The sequence below is a fragment of the Dermacentor albipictus genome, chromosome 1 (genome assembly GCF_038994185.2).
Source record: "Dermacentor albipictus isolate Rhodes 1998 colony chromosome 1, USDA_Dalb.pri_finalv2, whole genome shotgun sequence".
NCBI classification, from domain to species: Eukaryota; Metazoa; Arthropoda; class Arachnida; order Ixodida; family Ixodidae; genus Dermacentor; species Dermacentor albipictus.
Window position 1 is genome coordinate 428,904,290 of NC_091821.1, and position 15,885 is coordinate 428,920,174.

The 15,885-nt window shown below is 48.1% G+C and overlaps 1 protein-coding gene across 1 annotated transcript in view; it reads right to left on the reverse strand.

Moving 5' to 3' along the window:
- The window catches only part of LOC135897769 (sodium- and chloride-dependent GABA transporter 1-like), a 101,484-nt gene that overhangs the window by 46,306 nt on the left and 39,293 nt on the right, over positions 1-15,885 (reverse strand). The window contains exons 3-8 of the mRNA XM_065426480.2: positions 12,493-12,624; positions 10,950-11,215; positions 8,068-8,252; positions 6,462-6,594; positions 3,701-3,835; positions 2,600-2,703 (exon numbers count right to left, since the gene is read on the reverse strand). Coding sequence (XP_065282552.2) covers positions 2,600-2,703; positions 3,701-3,835; positions 6,462-6,594; positions 8,068-8,252; positions 10,950-11,215; positions 12,493-12,574 — 905 coding nt within the window. The 5' untranslated portion in view covers positions 12,575-12,624. The remainder of the gene's footprint in view (positions 1-2,599; positions 2,704-3,700; positions 3,836-6,461; positions 6,595-8,067; positions 8,253-10,949; positions 11,216-12,492; positions 12,625-15,885) is intronic.

The window sequence follows — 15,885 nt, forward strand, 5'->3', positions numbered from 1 at the left end:
ACTTAACAAAGCTCCGAAAAAGTCCGTGTTTCCCGCTGTAACTTTACGCAAAAAAATTATGTCGATCCCGCGCACTGTGGGAATCGGTGGAGGCGAAGCTTTGGTGTAGATGCTTACGTTAATGCTCAGTGTGTTTACTTTCTTACGTGATATGTTAGTAAAAATTTATACTATGGCACGTCATGTGGATGGTACGTTGACTTCATGCATGTAATGACATTCTTTGTGCCGAATGGATACTTAAACTAATTAACTTGACTCCTTTATTCTCTGAACTAAGCGAATGATCCTCACTGCTTATTCTATCTCATCCATGCGGCATGCGTGCAGGAGGCGGTGTATTAATTGCAGTGATTGGTGATTTCACTTGTTTTAGTGTTTCCGTTTCATCGCCATCATAATTGCCCTTGCGCCATTAAAAACCCCACATTCATTCACCATTAGAATTAAACTGTGTGTGCATCCATCTCCACCACGAGGACGTCATCCTTTGTGCCTGTTATCGCCCTCCGAGCACGCCACCAGGCTTCTTCCTTTGAACTTTACGACGTGTTGCGCAAGTTATACAAGTAAGGTACCATACAGCGCCCACTTTCCTTACAGGAGTTTTCAGTTTTCCTTACCCGGTGTTTCTAACCACCGGGTGGTGAATAGCGGTTCCTCAGAATGTGAAGCTTTCATTAACACCTGTATCGATTTTAGCCTTACTCAATTACTTAAGCTACCTGCCCGTACGACGTCTTCGAGTGCAACCATCCTAGATTTATTACTAACTTCACACCCGTCAGCGGGGCAGTCAGCTGCGCGGTTCCGAAAGACCTCTATGCTGAAGCCATTCCTGCGTTTCCACAATCCTACATTAGGTCACTATTTTTCGTTACCCCAATTGTAAATCTCCCTCAGGAACGATCAGCGGTTCAAGGCTCACGTGCCATGTTGCCGAACTAACCTTCATTTCAATTCTTTCATTCCTAAAGCAAGCGGAGACTGGATCCACCTTCTCGCTTCCATTGTTTGAACGGTCAATGGTCAATTAAAAAAAATGTTCTTGTTAACAACTTTTTGTAACCCTACTACGCTGCTAAAATGTGTATTTTTTGTTTTGATATCAACCACACCTCTCTGTAATGCCTCGGCCCTGAAAGAAAATAAATGAAGTGAAATATTCAAAGCATATCGCTTGACGTTTAGTGCGTTCTTCACCCTCTACAAATGCATGATCAATTGTACCACCTGATCGAGACGTTGGTAAATGTCCTCTCGGGTGGCGTAGACTTATACGAACACATTTTGTCCCGTGTAAACCGGCGCCACAACGCAAGTGATTCTCTCTCTAAACTCGCCCATGCTAACGCTACAGCTGTTCTTTGTGATTTTCCTTCATAAATAAATAAATAAATAAATAGGTCCCATTTGTTGTCACAGGCTCGGTAACGTTGTTTTCAGCTTTCTTTTTCGCTGATGTTGCCATCCTCGCATACCTTCTGTCCTTCCTTAGTGCAAGTAAGGAAAAATTGACAGTCACTTAAGTATCTTTACGGGATTTGTATGCAAAATTATGATGACATCTGCGGTTTATTGGTTACGTCCATGATACGTGATGTCATACAATGTCACGTGTCCTTCACAACTCTACCTTAATCCACATTGCTCCAATTTGTACCAATTTTAATCCCGCTTAACCCACCCTAATTCACCTTGTTCCGCGTTAATACAATTTAATCAACCTTGCTCTAACTTGTAGCAAGCTTAATCCACTTTAATTCACATTTATTCAATATACTTCACCTTAGGTCGCCTTACTCTAACTTGTTATAACTTAAATTTTGCTTTACTACTGACGTCGTACAATACGCTGATGACGTCACTGATGATGATGACCTTTGTTACCACTCGTTGTGGATAACGCTGGCTTTTATGCGTCATTTAACAAGTTCACGTACATCAACATTCTGTGGATCTCTACGATAGCGCATGCATATTTCCCATCGGAAACATTTTCTCCTTGTCTCTCAGAAAAGACGGTGGGCACTGACCCGGCAATCTATGTCCAGCGAACATGTCTGATGACATTTCATCCTGTATTCGAAGCCATCACCAAGATACTCTGTTGTCCTATCCGTTTTGTCGTCCTATCCGTTTCCCTTCTGTCCGTGTATTGCAGGCCCACGTTTTCAAACCACGTTTTCAAACCATCAGTTCTCTACAGGTCTCTTCCAAAGAGAACGATTGAAATACTAGGTTAAGCATACATGGTCAGCATACGATGTTCTCACATATGGCCATAAAACAGTTATTGAATAATGGACGCTCATGGAACGCTAATCGCCTCCGAGTTTCAAATCATCCATGTCCTGCCCAGATAAGCGACTTTCCACAGTATGGCAGAGCGGGCGTGCTGGATTAACGTAGCTCGCACGCTCTAACAACACAACTGTTTGCCTGATATCTAAGGTGACCGTCTTTTCTTTCACAGATATGCGGCTTACAGAAGCACGCAAAACTGGAAAGCTGCATATACCGTTTGGATCGTTCTAACGACAACCTCTCCGTTTGTATCACTGCGTATATGCCTGCGTAGTTCACTCTCTCCTCTTACTCGAATAAGTTGGCCTGGAAGTCGCTGTAGCTGGCCAAGCACGTCGTCGCCCCGTAGGAGAGACCCAGGCTGTAGAATAGATGGCGCGACGCCGAGTGCCAGGTCTGCGACAGGCATGAGGCTCTGTGACGGGGTCGTGCTGCACTTGCTTTAAACGAGTACCGCTTCGACAGTTCCGGCTGGTCATTTTCTGCCGCTAAGCGAAATTCGAAGCCCTTTAAACCGCAAAAAATATTGGCCCGTGTAAGAGCGTCGTAACTAATTTACTGTGTCACTCGTTTCGAAGAACCATTTATAGTTTCTGTGCCAAATAGGCGGGAAACGTCAGAATGTTGCCGCCATGCGCAAGCGCAACGAGAAGAATGGCACGTGTATTTTTTTTATATAAATCGGCACATCCTTTCATTAATTACGGTTTCGCTCGAAGGGCGAAGCAACGACAGCGATGGCGAGCAGGTGATGCCCGAGCTGCTGCGCAGCATAAACAGCACCCCGGAGGCTACCAGGCGTCACGGGTATATCCGACGTGACATTGAATGCATGTATGGGCAAGGAAAGTCTATAGAGCTCAGGCGGCGTCGCGCGTCGATGCACATGTTCAAAAGTGAGCTTAAAGGCGGCCTGACACAACACTGGGCAACGATGCTTTAAATTGATATGACATATACGACTTGCCGTAACAACAGGAGGCTAGATTTGTGATAGCCTGACGTGAACCAATTCTAACCGTCAGGGACTTTACCCAGGTGCCGTGACAAGGATACACCGAGGTTACAAATAAAATGGTTTCTCCTACGACCAACTTTCACGTGACTACGACGTGTCAGATTGCACTACCGCAAGGTGCCCGTCTATGACGTGAACGTTTGACGCTATCACTCAACAACATCTCAACGTAGGACAGAAATAAATGATAACGCATGACCTATCCTTCCGTCGTTTTGCGCAACAGCGTTAATTATGTCGAACCAACGCGCACATCGCGGAATTTTTCTTAATATGACAAAAACCTGCTGTTATCATTCAACAACCAAAAGTGATTCTGCGTTTATCGACTGGGCTGCATGCGTCGTTCCGCTGCTTCGGCTCTATGCACCGCACCTTGATGTCGACGAGCTTCCAGAGGTCAGGCTTGAAACATTCCAGCAGCCCGAGAAATGATCCCTCCTGCACCAGCGAGGCCGTGCACAGCGCACTCAACAGCATGAATGCCGTGCAGACGCTGCCCATAGACGCCTGCGACGGAGCAGAGTTGCTAGATCACTCCGCAAATGAAATGTCAAGCCAAATGCCTCGAAACAAAGATTAAACTGAAATCCTGTGCTCGTTGGACAGCGGCCCTTAACAAACGAAGCCGCGTTCGCGGTTATTGCATCTCGTCACATGTGTAATTAACTCATGCGGACAAAAGTAATTCTAATACGGGCGCTCTGCAACCCTCTATAACTGCAACTAACTGCAACCCTCTATAACAGCCTCTAGGAGAAACAATAAATTAGATTACGCATGCACGCACGCTGGCGATCATGGAAGTTCAATTCCAGGGCATTGGGATGATAGAAGTTCCATCCAATTGCCTTCTAAGAGCCTTCAGGCTCCTAGAGGGCATTGGGATGCAGTTCGGTGGAAGCTCCTTTGTTTCAATTGCTTTCGTATGGCCAGCCCAACGTCGCGAGGAAATACCCAAGCCTTGTGGCGCAGCGAAGCGGCCAGGTTCTGTATGAGGCATCGATGCTTCTTCTTGAACCGCGCTGCACCCTTTCCGGCAGCTGCAGGTGGGAATGGGCTCGATGGCATTTGCGTAAGCAAACGCGAAACCCGTACGAGCGCGTCTTTTCTGCATATGCTCCTGACGATGGTAGTCACTGCTATTTTCTTTAGAAGAGTCAAAGTACGCGAGAGCGAAACATCGCACCACTGCGGAATGGCAAAAAAGAAACAAATAAGTAAATAAATAAATAAACAACGGGAAAGGAAGGAACTGGGAACGTCAGAAGGATACGCACAAACTTCGGCAACGACAGTTCACACACACGCACACGCACACACGCCCGCACGCACGCACGCACGCACACACACACGCGCAAACACACGCGCACACACACACGCATACACACGCACACACACACGCGCGCACGCACGCACGCACGCACACGCACACACCCGAGCGAGCGCGCGAGTCTGTGTTCTGCCTTATTTTCTTAAAATTAAAAAAAAATTATGGGGTTTAACGTGCCAAAACCACTTTCTGATTATGAGGCACGCCGTAGTGGAGGACTCTGGAAATTTCGACCACCTGGGGTTCCTTAACGTGCACCTAAATTTAAGTACACGGGTGCTTTCACATTTCGCCCCCATCGAAATACGGCCGCCGTAACCGGGATTCGATCCCGCGAGTGGAGCCGCCGGATTGATTTCCCCTCAGGACCTAAATAAAGTTCTAACGCACTCACTCGATCCCGCGACCTCGTGCTCAGCAGCCCCACACCTTATTTTCTTGTGGTCCCCGTCCTTTATACAGCCCTAAATTAGATTTAATTCTGGACTTCTTTATTACAAAACCACGACCTGATTATGAGGCGCTACGTAGTCGCGGACTCTGGATTACTTAGAATACCAGGTGTTCTTTAATGTGCACCTATAAATAAAAGTAAACAAGTGCTTTTTTTTCTTTTTTTTGCATTTCACCCTAGTCGAAATGCGGCCGCCTCGACCGGTATCAAACCCACGACCTACAGCGCAACGCCATAGCCTCTAAGCTGCAGCGACGGCTAACTGTTATAGCATTGCTTTTATAAGAGAGCTGGAGCAGTACCTATGCCGATACGCCCGGCATTGCATTCTAGATTATTAGGATCAACAATGAAAAAACTAATATGAACAATTAAAAAATGCGGATCAAACGCACTGTGGGAATCGATGCAAGCGAAGCACTCTGTACCGTTTGCGTTCATTAACGATATCCCGTGGTGATATTGGCGCTCTATATGTATACGATAGTCGTGATGTGATTTTAAGTGTTACCACGCATGCAACACTTGTATACGTCTACGTAGCACACAGAGCACACAGCGAGTCGTGTTTGTCGTGAGGCGTTGTTGTGAGCTGTTTTTCGTAGCCTGCGAGAAAGTTAGTACTGTCATTCCTTGATAATGGGCATACCGCATCGTGGCTGAAGTGTTAATTTGCTGGACAGCCGATTGCGGGTTGTCCTGTTGACGCTGCGGTGCTTTAGTGCGGCTTTGCGTTTGCACGTCGCGCGTCAGTTGTCCACATGTATAAACTAGCAAGGTGTTTGCTTTTCGGAAATAGCAGAAGCGTGCTGTATCACACCTTGAATTAAGGAAACCCCAAACTAAGCCTGCTTTAATTCTGACGGCGCCTTTCCCTTTTCCCTCGATCATCCCATATATGCAAACTGCCACGAGCGAAGAGTGACTAGTATTCACCCGTTTCGTCAGGGCGTTGGCTTTACGCATTCTCCCTTCCCACTTCCTATCATACTATCTCCACTCTGGGACGTTGCGCGTGAGCACAAAAGTAAGCGCTGCAGCTTCTGCAACGATTTCGCGGGGCGCTAACGCGTAATTACAGCCGTACAGAAGGCATGGTGTCGATGGTCAAGGAATTCCAGAGGGCGTTGTGACAACGACCACAGAGCTCCAGAGGGCACTGTGGTGCCGCCCACGAAGTTCTTGCTCGAAAGCGCTCATAGACGCTTTTTCCGCATCCCCACCATGTGCATTGCACACTTTCTCAAGCACTCCCCGACTCGCCGTGCAAGACTGCAGCAGCAACAATAATCGAAAAGTCGAGGGAAGACGCAAAGAAAGCTTCGCTGTAAGAAAAGTTTGCAACTTGCCTTGCTCAATGATTGGGGCCCCTTGTAGACACTGAAGAAAACCATGAACCAGCTGCAGGCGATGCAGACAGCCACAGTCACCTGAATGGTGCCTAACTCGTCGATGCTGGAGCTCAGCTGGAGAACGTCCTTCCTGCCGACACGAGAGCGCCATTGGTCTAGAGATTAGACGGTTAGCTGCATAGGTAGGAGATTGTATGTAACTTTGCAGTTTATCTTGCCAAGGCAATCTAACGAAGTGCTACACCTAACGGAAGTTCTGGAGTTCCTTGGGGGGAAGCTTTTCTTCTCGCCATTATGAAGTTCTAATTTAAATGAAAAGTTTCCATCAACCAGAACGTTGCATCTGATCACCATGACTGGGACAACACGTTACCATTTGTTACCTTCGCGTACAATTCGTCACGGCATGGTACCGCTGGATATTCACCGTTTTGTTATTTACTGATTGGCCGAATCCCGCATTGCCATTCGAGACTCTCCTTCCATCGGCTCCTCACTCGCCTACTGAATACGCCAGTGACGCTGTTGGTCGAGCCCGTGCGGGTCGTCAACTTGCCCACGACTGACTCTGTGCTTCGCGAGACTCCAAAAAGTCCCATTACGACAGCAAACACAGAAGTCATGGCGACTATGAGATGACGGGTGCAAAAAAAAACAGGTAGTCGCTAATTAACACAAATCTATTAATTAGCTTTTAAGCTTTTAATTTCAACGGGCTCATTGTATTGGGGGAATTGAAATGAGCTCTCCGTACCAGCCATATCAACTTTTGGATGTGGAAAAATGCGGTTACCCACGGAACTGTGGCAGGACAAAATTCGGCCATCAGAGCACACGAAGCCTAAACTGGGAGGCTGCAGGGAGCGCAAAGAGGCGACGATCTGCTTACGTCACCTTGAAGGCCGCTTATTATTTCCTTTCAAAATGTTAGGCCAACTAGCTCAACAGTTGGTGCTTCCGAAATAATACGTATTTGTTTGTTCTTTCGTTCCTGTTCTTTTTTTTTCACATCAAGGTTTCTCACATTTGAACCTCATACCATATATGTGCCCAGTGAAACAACTTTCAACCCGAATATTCAGTTATAGTTTCCTTACCACAGCTGCTGCGCTTATCGCACCAATTGCTACGCTATGTTGCCACTACGCTGGCTTAACCAGATTGCCACCACTGACGAGTTTCACTCGGAAAACATCTCAGACAAGGGACTCTCTTCCGTACGGCTTTCGTTCGCGTTGTAACTCGCTTTATTTATAAGTTTTGTTCACTCGTATTATGTGCAAAGTAAAAACTTTCCCCTATTTTCTTATGTCACCAAATATCGCCTCGTATTCGGGTCCGTATTGCACGCAGGTTCTCACGGTACTTATATTCACCATGCCCCATTTCTCGGTGGCTCCTCGAAAATAAGACTTCCATGTATAATTTGTGCTTGACAGGGGCTGCTCAAGTAAGCCTTTACACCACTAACGGAACCGCAAGCAGCTTAAACTGGCCGACGGATCTGTTACTACGGCTGTAGAAAAGCCGGTCATATCTGGTCGGACCACCGGGTCGCAGCCCCGGGAAGTCCGCGCGCATGTAGGAGGGTGCGTCGCCTCACCGGAAGTGGTACTCCTGCGACGACAGGGTGCCGTTGATGCAGTTGTTCCGCAGCGCCTCGTACTCGGCAGTCGGGACGATCACCACCCGGCCGCTGGGGGCCTGCACGGTCACCGCGCCTCTACCCGAGTAGTTGGCCGACGAGTAGCGCCTGGCCAAGGTCGCGTTCACGCGCGCGCACGGGTGCTGCACCGCGTCGAGAAAGACTGATGGCTGAGCAGCCTCCGGTATAACGCCGCAATGGTCGAGCTTTGCAACTCAGCGACCCACCGAGAGAGAGGCAAGCTTCGTTTGCGGGAAGGATAGAGAGGTCGACCTAGACTGCTGCGCTCTACTCATCTATTCTGCACTACGGTGGTAAAGGGACGGAAAAGGGAAGGGGAGTGAGAGTACAAAGATGAATGATGGGGAGGAGAAGGGAGGGGGTGGATGCCTGCGTTCATTACACAGAGTCCATGAAGCAGCTCTTTCAGTCCCACATAGCCTACATGAACTAGCCACAACACTGTCGCGCTCTGCCTCGCAGTTGTAGTATCAGGCCATTGGCAGAGAACAGCGCTCTGCGACAGTGACTACCTCTGCGGACGCCGGTTGTGAAACCGGGTCGGTATAATTTCAAACTATTCCAATCTGCTTTAGAGCGAAGCTGTACATATCTGCCCTCCGGTGGTGGTAGATGTCCGTGCGTCTACGCGTCGCGTCGACACGAACAAAATGTTAGTCTCCAGTTTCTCGCGAATGCTCTGTAGCTCTCAATCTAATGTAGGCACCTTGGAAAAAAAATCATACTGAAATTGGCCGCCAAGACGACTCTATCATTACGCCGAGTTTCATTTACTTGCCATAATTAGTTAGTTCACAGTGAAGTTGTAAACACTACAGAATTCCCGTCTGCTGTGAATACATGGCCGTCTACGGATGGAGTGTGGCTACAGAAAATGGTTGCGACTTTTGCTTTATTGAAACTACTCCAAAAACAATTACATTACAATTAGTCGATAAGACGTCGCTAACATTACGCGGAGTTTAATCGACTTCCATAATTACGTAGTTCACAGTGAAGTTGTACGTATTGTGGAATTCCCGTCTGCCACGCGGCGGTACTTGCACACGTCACTACTTCATAAAAGAATAAGAATAAATCACACCACAGACCAAACATGCATTCGTTGTCTGTATCCTTCTATAATAATTTATTTATTTTATTTATTTACATTAGCCCTAAGGGCCCTCATGCGAGGGTATTACATAGGGGGGGGGGGGCACAAACATGAAATACACACAAGAAATAAACCTGCATGAAATAACACACACACAAGGAACATAAAATAAATAGATATGAACAAGGGGTATATGCACTGAGTCATGAAAACACAAGAACGTTTTTACATAAGATACTATTATGTGCATATAACGATAAGTAATAACTAATCTGCTACCACTAACCGTTTTCTTGCAACAAGGTTTGGAAAGATGGTAAGTTAACTTCAGTAACTATGCGTGATGGTAGGTTAGTCCATTCTATTATTGTGCGGGGAATAAATGATTTTGCGCAGAGCGATGAGCGGTACGTCATGCGCTTTACTTTGTTAGCGTGTTTACAATAATAATAATAATAATAATTGCATCGATTTAGGTAAACAGCACCACAGCTTCGCTGCTCGTCCTTCTTCACAGAGTGGAAGGGTGGTGGTGGTAACAACTTTATTAACAATCCGGCAAATTCGTGGCCTGGGCCTAGGCCGCCCCCGAGGAGGTCCGGAGATCCTGTCTCCTCGCCGCCTCACGGGCTTGCTGGATGGCCCATAGTTGATTTTCGAGGTTTGAGCTGCGCAACGCGGCCGTCCATCGCGCCGCAGCTTAATCTGGGGAAACTGCATTTTCTTTGCATATAGTTTTACATTCCCAGAGAATGCGTCTAAGAGATGCGTGAGCCCTGCTGCATAATTTTCAGTTATCATCTGAGTAGACGTCCGGATATATCCTTCTGAGATGGACAGGGTTGGGGAAGGTCTTTGTTTGTAGCTGCCTCCAGTCTACCACTTGGGCCCTGTCGAGTTTGGGGTTAGAGGGCGGATAAACCCGCCTTGAGTTTTGATAAAGTTTTGTAATATCACAGTATCTGGTCATTCAGTCCCTCTCTGTCCATGCCTCCATTGGATTTCCAACCCCAAGAGAGGATCCTTCTTCGCGGGCGCGGAACGTGAGACCTCGCGCTACGCGGTGGACCTCCTAGTTGAGGTTGGGTACGGGGGTGTCGGGGGACGTGTGAGCCGGAAACCATATAATGTGTCGTTCCTCCGTCTCCTCGGAGGTGACATAGTGGAAGGGCTGATGATTTGTTTTTTTCTCCAAATTGCCATTAACTCTCCGCGATAGGTCAAAATGGCTGGAGCACTGTCCATATTGGGTGTGGCGCTGGCCCATATGGGTTGGACTCAAGCGATTCTTACCTATCACAGAGGGCTAATGGCCGATTTGGAATAAGAAGGGATTGGGATAGTGTTACGTTATAGGGCGCCTGTCCAGCGTCCGTCTCTCGGCACCATAGGCTCGGTGCATGTGTTCCAGTGGTTCAAGGTGACTGGCCGTGTTGGCAGTCGGGGCTGTTCGGCCTCCTTATGAGGTGTGCGCACAGCAGCGGGCGAAGGCAACAAGTTAAGAACATAAAGCATTCATTCTTTTCTGTTTTCGTTAACCGGAAACCCGCCAAGAAGTAATTACAACCAGATCGCCTTAATGACACAGCTTTATTACAAGAAGCCCGCACCGTTCGGGTAATCGCTAATAATTTAAAAGACCTCGCAATGTTCAAAGCCAATTATCTACTACAGATGTCCCCCTAGGAGCCTGAAAGACGCGATACGTGTGGGTGCCACTGACCAGGCCGTGCCCGATCTCGTAGCAGCCGTCGCTGGAGCTGCTGGCATTGCTGCTGGAGCCGGACGGGTAGGGCAGGGAAGAGTGGTTGTCCGCCACCCCGGATACCGCTGCTGCGGCTCCCGCTCCTTCTCCTCCTCGTCCCGGGCAGGATTCCCAGGGCAGGTGCGGCAAGAAGCACTCGAACATGTAGATGAGGCAGTAGGCCATATAGGGCGACTGGAACACGCTCAGCAGCACGGTCGTGTACGCCATGGTCCAGCCGAGGCCTGCACGCACGAACTCGTTGACGGAAATCATTTCTGATGGGATGCCAAACTTCGCTGCTTAACCTGAAAACTAAATCGTCAGCCGGTCCAGATAACATCCCAAATGCATCCTCGCGCAGGTACGCCGAACCCACTGCACATATTTCAACGCAGGTGTTCCGTCTTTCTTTCGATCGCTCTGCAATTCCCGATGACGGGCGTACGGCACCCGCAGTGCCAGAGTTTCAAAAAAAATGCTACCACCTAAACATTGCAAACTACAGGTCCAGATCTGTAACCTGCACGCCATGTAAGCTATTAGAACATGTAGTCACACATTATATCACCTCTTTTCTTGCAGGTAGCAGCTTGTCACTATTCCAACATGGTTTCAGGGAAAAAATTATGAACACCGACACAAGTGGCCACAATAATCCGCGAGTTTGCTTCGTCGCTTGATAAGACAACTCAAACTGCTGCTATTTACTTAGCTTTTAAGAAGGCCTTTGACCTTGTTACACACAGTAAACTTATTTCTAAGTTACATAGCATAGGCCTTCCAATTAACCTCATTAACTGGATTCAATATTACCTTAACAATCGGTAACACTATGTTCAAGCAAATGACTGTCTGGCATTCTGCTCGTATCATCGGGAGTCCCTCAGGGCGGCGTTCTGTGACATGTCCTATTTTTGGTTGGTATAAATGACGCCGTTACATCAATACATACATCAGAAATATGCATACGACTTCTTGCTGATGTCTGCATTTTTTTAAAGCATTAATACTGCGAAGGATCAGCAATGCCTCCAAACCAAATTCCATGTTGTTTCTAAGTCGTGCGAAGGTTGGTCGATGAAATTAAACAGTGACAAATTTGTTTTCATGCACACATCACATGAGAAGGGTCCTCTTAGTCATACGTATCTGTTTAACAACTCCCCTTTGACAGAGATCGATGAGTATAAATATCTGGGTGTTACAATTACAAATCGGCTGACATGGTCCAGTCACATTAATAAATTCTGCTCACTTGCATCGAATAAACTCGGTTTCTTGCAGCACAAGCTAAATACAGCACCACTGGACATCAAACTATTTGCCTATGATGCTTTTATACATCCCAAAATATAATAGGCAAGTACTGTCCAGGACCCACATCTTTTGCATTTCACCCAAGTGGGAATGCGTCAGCCGAGGCCGGGATTTCAGCCCGTGCATTCAGGCTTAGCAGCGCAACGCCAAAGGCACTGCACCACCACGGCGGCTGACGTATCGGTTTGCGCCTAGCGCATACCTTTGGCCATGGGGAATCCGCCGAAGGCCTGCGGGACAGACCATCCGGAGAACTGTCCCAGGAAGGTCTCCAGGTAGAGCATGGACAAGCCCACGGTGGCCACGAGGAAGGTGTACACCAGCACGAACACCACTGCGGACGGGACAGAGAAGCAGACTGGTAGCAGGGTGAACAACGAAGCGAGCACTGTTCCGAGGCAGCTTTCGTAAAACGTGCACTCTCTCCAGCCTATCTCACAAGGATGCAACAGAATCGTCCCTCGTCGCACTTGCTAGTGCACCCCACTCTAACATATAGGCCATAAAGGCGGCATAAAGGCGGCAATGGGGGATGTATCATTTCGGATGCGCAAATCCGACTTCGCGTCAGGTGTTTCAAGCGAGCCAACGTGGGAGAGCTGTGCAGCTCGGATCTGGAGGGGTAACGAGCTCTCGCCGAAAGAGCACGGGCAGCGGCTTTTGCCAACGGCGACCCGGACTAGAGACCCGCCGGTCAGTCTTCCCGTAAAACAAGCCCTTTTTGATTTTCAATAAAGGTGTTTATCACCATCAAGCGGGCGGTGGAAAGCACATGGCAACCATTTCATGACCTAACTCTGACCTTAACGTTTTGCGCCACTGGTAGACGTATATCTTCTTAAGTTCTTGGTTTTTATTATTTATTAATTAATTGATTCATTTATTCTGAAATTTTACGCGCCGAAACCGCGATCCGATTATAAGGCACGCCGTAGTGAGAGGCTCCGTAAATTTTGACCACCTGGGGTTCTTTAACGTGCACCTAAATCTAAGTACACAGGTGTTTTCACCTTTCGCCACCATCTAAATGCAGCCGCCACGGCCGGAATTCGTTTCCGCGACCTCGTGATTAACAGCCCCACACCATAGCCTCTAAGCAACAATGGCTGGCGAAAAATTCTGGGGTTTAAAGCCCTGGAACAGCGCATTGCGGTATGAAGAACGCCGGCGTAGAAGGCACCGGGTTAAGGACACCGGGCGTGTTTTCGCATTTCACCCCCATCTAAATGCGGCTGCCGTGTTCGGGAACCGAGGCCGCCTCCTTGTGCCCAACAGCAGAACGCTATGACCACTAAGTCACCACGGCGAATACGCAGACGCACACAGACCTTCCGGAACGACTTTTGCCCTTCAGTACACTCTCATCTTCCGAGAGCCTTATCGTAATAAACATTGCCTGACGAGCTAGAAAAGATAATCGAGTGCGCCCTTGTTGCATTCGTGTAAACGCGGCAAGCGATCGCCTTAAAACCGTTTGGGTTGCGACATTAAACCCCCACGTAGCGTCGCGTTAAACAAGCAATGATCACATGTTCTTACGGTGATGAATACGCGAAATCAGGTGAAGAAATTAGCAGCAGTGAAGAGCGTCACTCGCAGGTCACTTTACTCAGAGAAAACAGCTGCACTTTTTAAGGAAGGCGCAAGCATGCGCAAACGCGTTTTCACACTGTAAGCCGACCAGATAGCAATGGGAGTTGAATGGCTCTCGCTGGCGCCTCCCTCAAAAAGTGTACGTGTCTTCTGTAAACAAAGTTAGCTGCGAGCAACCCTGTTTTCGGGTGCGCTGCTTCTTCGTACGGTTTGGCGTCTTTTCCACCGTAAGAAGTGCGAAGAAACTAGGACCAACAACAAGGCAGCGTGACGATCACAGCTATGAGGAGTAAGTCTCGTGACGCGTTGTCAACCCGTCGCGCGGCTCTGCCTCGGGCGTGCAAGCCTCAAGACCAGTGGCGTAGCTAGGTCGTCTGGCACCCGGGGCCCATAGGTCTTATTTCAACCCCCCCACCCCGGGTGTAGCCGGCGGAAAGAGGGGTGTCTTCAGACGTATATAACACCCCCTCCACTGGCCCCTTGCACCCGGGGCCCACGGCACCCCGGCCCCCCCTGTTGCTACGCCACTGCTCAAGACTCGTAGTCTCAAGCCCCGTGCACGCTCTCAAGTGGCCCACCTCCTCCGTTGTCGTAGATGAGGTAGGGAAACCCGACCACGTTGCTGGGGCCGAGCGCGAGGCTGACCAGGGCGAAGGTGAGCTCGTTGCGCGTCCGCCACTGCTGCCGGTCGTCGGGGGACGGCATGGCGCAGGGCCCCGGCTGACCAGCGTCCGCGTCCCGGCTGCCGACGGTGATCGCAGGCCTTTGTTACCTCCTCTACAGCACGGCGGGCCACGGTTCGCGAAGGAGAGATGATCGGCGCCTTCTAGATGTAGGGCCTATATCTCCAGTCGCGTTCTTCTTCTTCTTCCTTAAGGCGCCGAGCCCATGCTCCCTGAAGGGTTGCATTCTTTCGTTCTTCCTTTTTCCCCCTATGTTATTGGTTCATGCCAGCTACGCGGGATTGGTTAAGATTGGGACAGAATTGACAGAATCGGGACAGATTGGACAGAAAAAACAACTGAGATCATTGGCGAGGGATCAAAAGAAATATAAGGGCATCTTTCTCTTCACTATCGCTCTCGCCGTCTTCTTCTTCTTGATGGCGCTGATGACCTGTACGACAGTCGCCCCTACCCACTCAGGCGGATTGACTAAGAATCGGGTAATTTAGGGTGTTTACTAGAGGTATATGAATTTGGATCTATAGTTATGATAAATAGGTGAAAGTGAGTAAATATAAAGCTGCTTTGGAACTTTTATTCTTACAGAACGCAATAGATGATAAAGAAATGTCATTCCCCTTTCTCTGTTCTTTTGCTCTTTCTGTGTTCTTCCCACAGCAACCACGCTTTGAAGTCTTGAGTTAGATTGACCTATTATTTATAATTAAGGAGAGAGAGATGCAAATAAAAGGCAGTTTAATTAAGGAGAAAAAAATTAGAAGGTAATGTCATGGCAGTGGCGTAGCCAGAAATTTCGTTCAGGGCGGGGGGAGGGGGGGGGTTAAAGTTGCAGCTCGGCCTCCTCATTATAGAATTTGCATCAATCACTTGGCTGCAATTTAGATTTTATCCTTGCTTCCTACACAGCATATATCTTTTTATTTTTATTTTATTTGTTTGAAACTGTTTCCTATGCCGTGGAATATATTTCCACAGTTTTCTGTCTGCTTAGGCTACACGCATGTCCAGTTTTTGTCCATGTAAGAATTCGAAGTGCAGTGTTCCATATATGTCACAAGTCTAAGCATGCAGCGTGCATACCATTGTTTAACATTTATACTTACTATTATGTCTGTCTTGTTCTCAGAATAACTGACACTGGCAAATACACATTTTATGAGCTCGAATTCCTTTAAATGAAATAGGAAGGCCAGTATTCATTGTGCTGCAGTTGCTCCAGTAGTGATGTGTTTTCTGGTAAGCTTGCTGTGTTTTCTCTCCCTTTCTTTATATTCTTTGGAAGCTACCCCCATTCATGCAGGTAGGCTTTGTAGCAG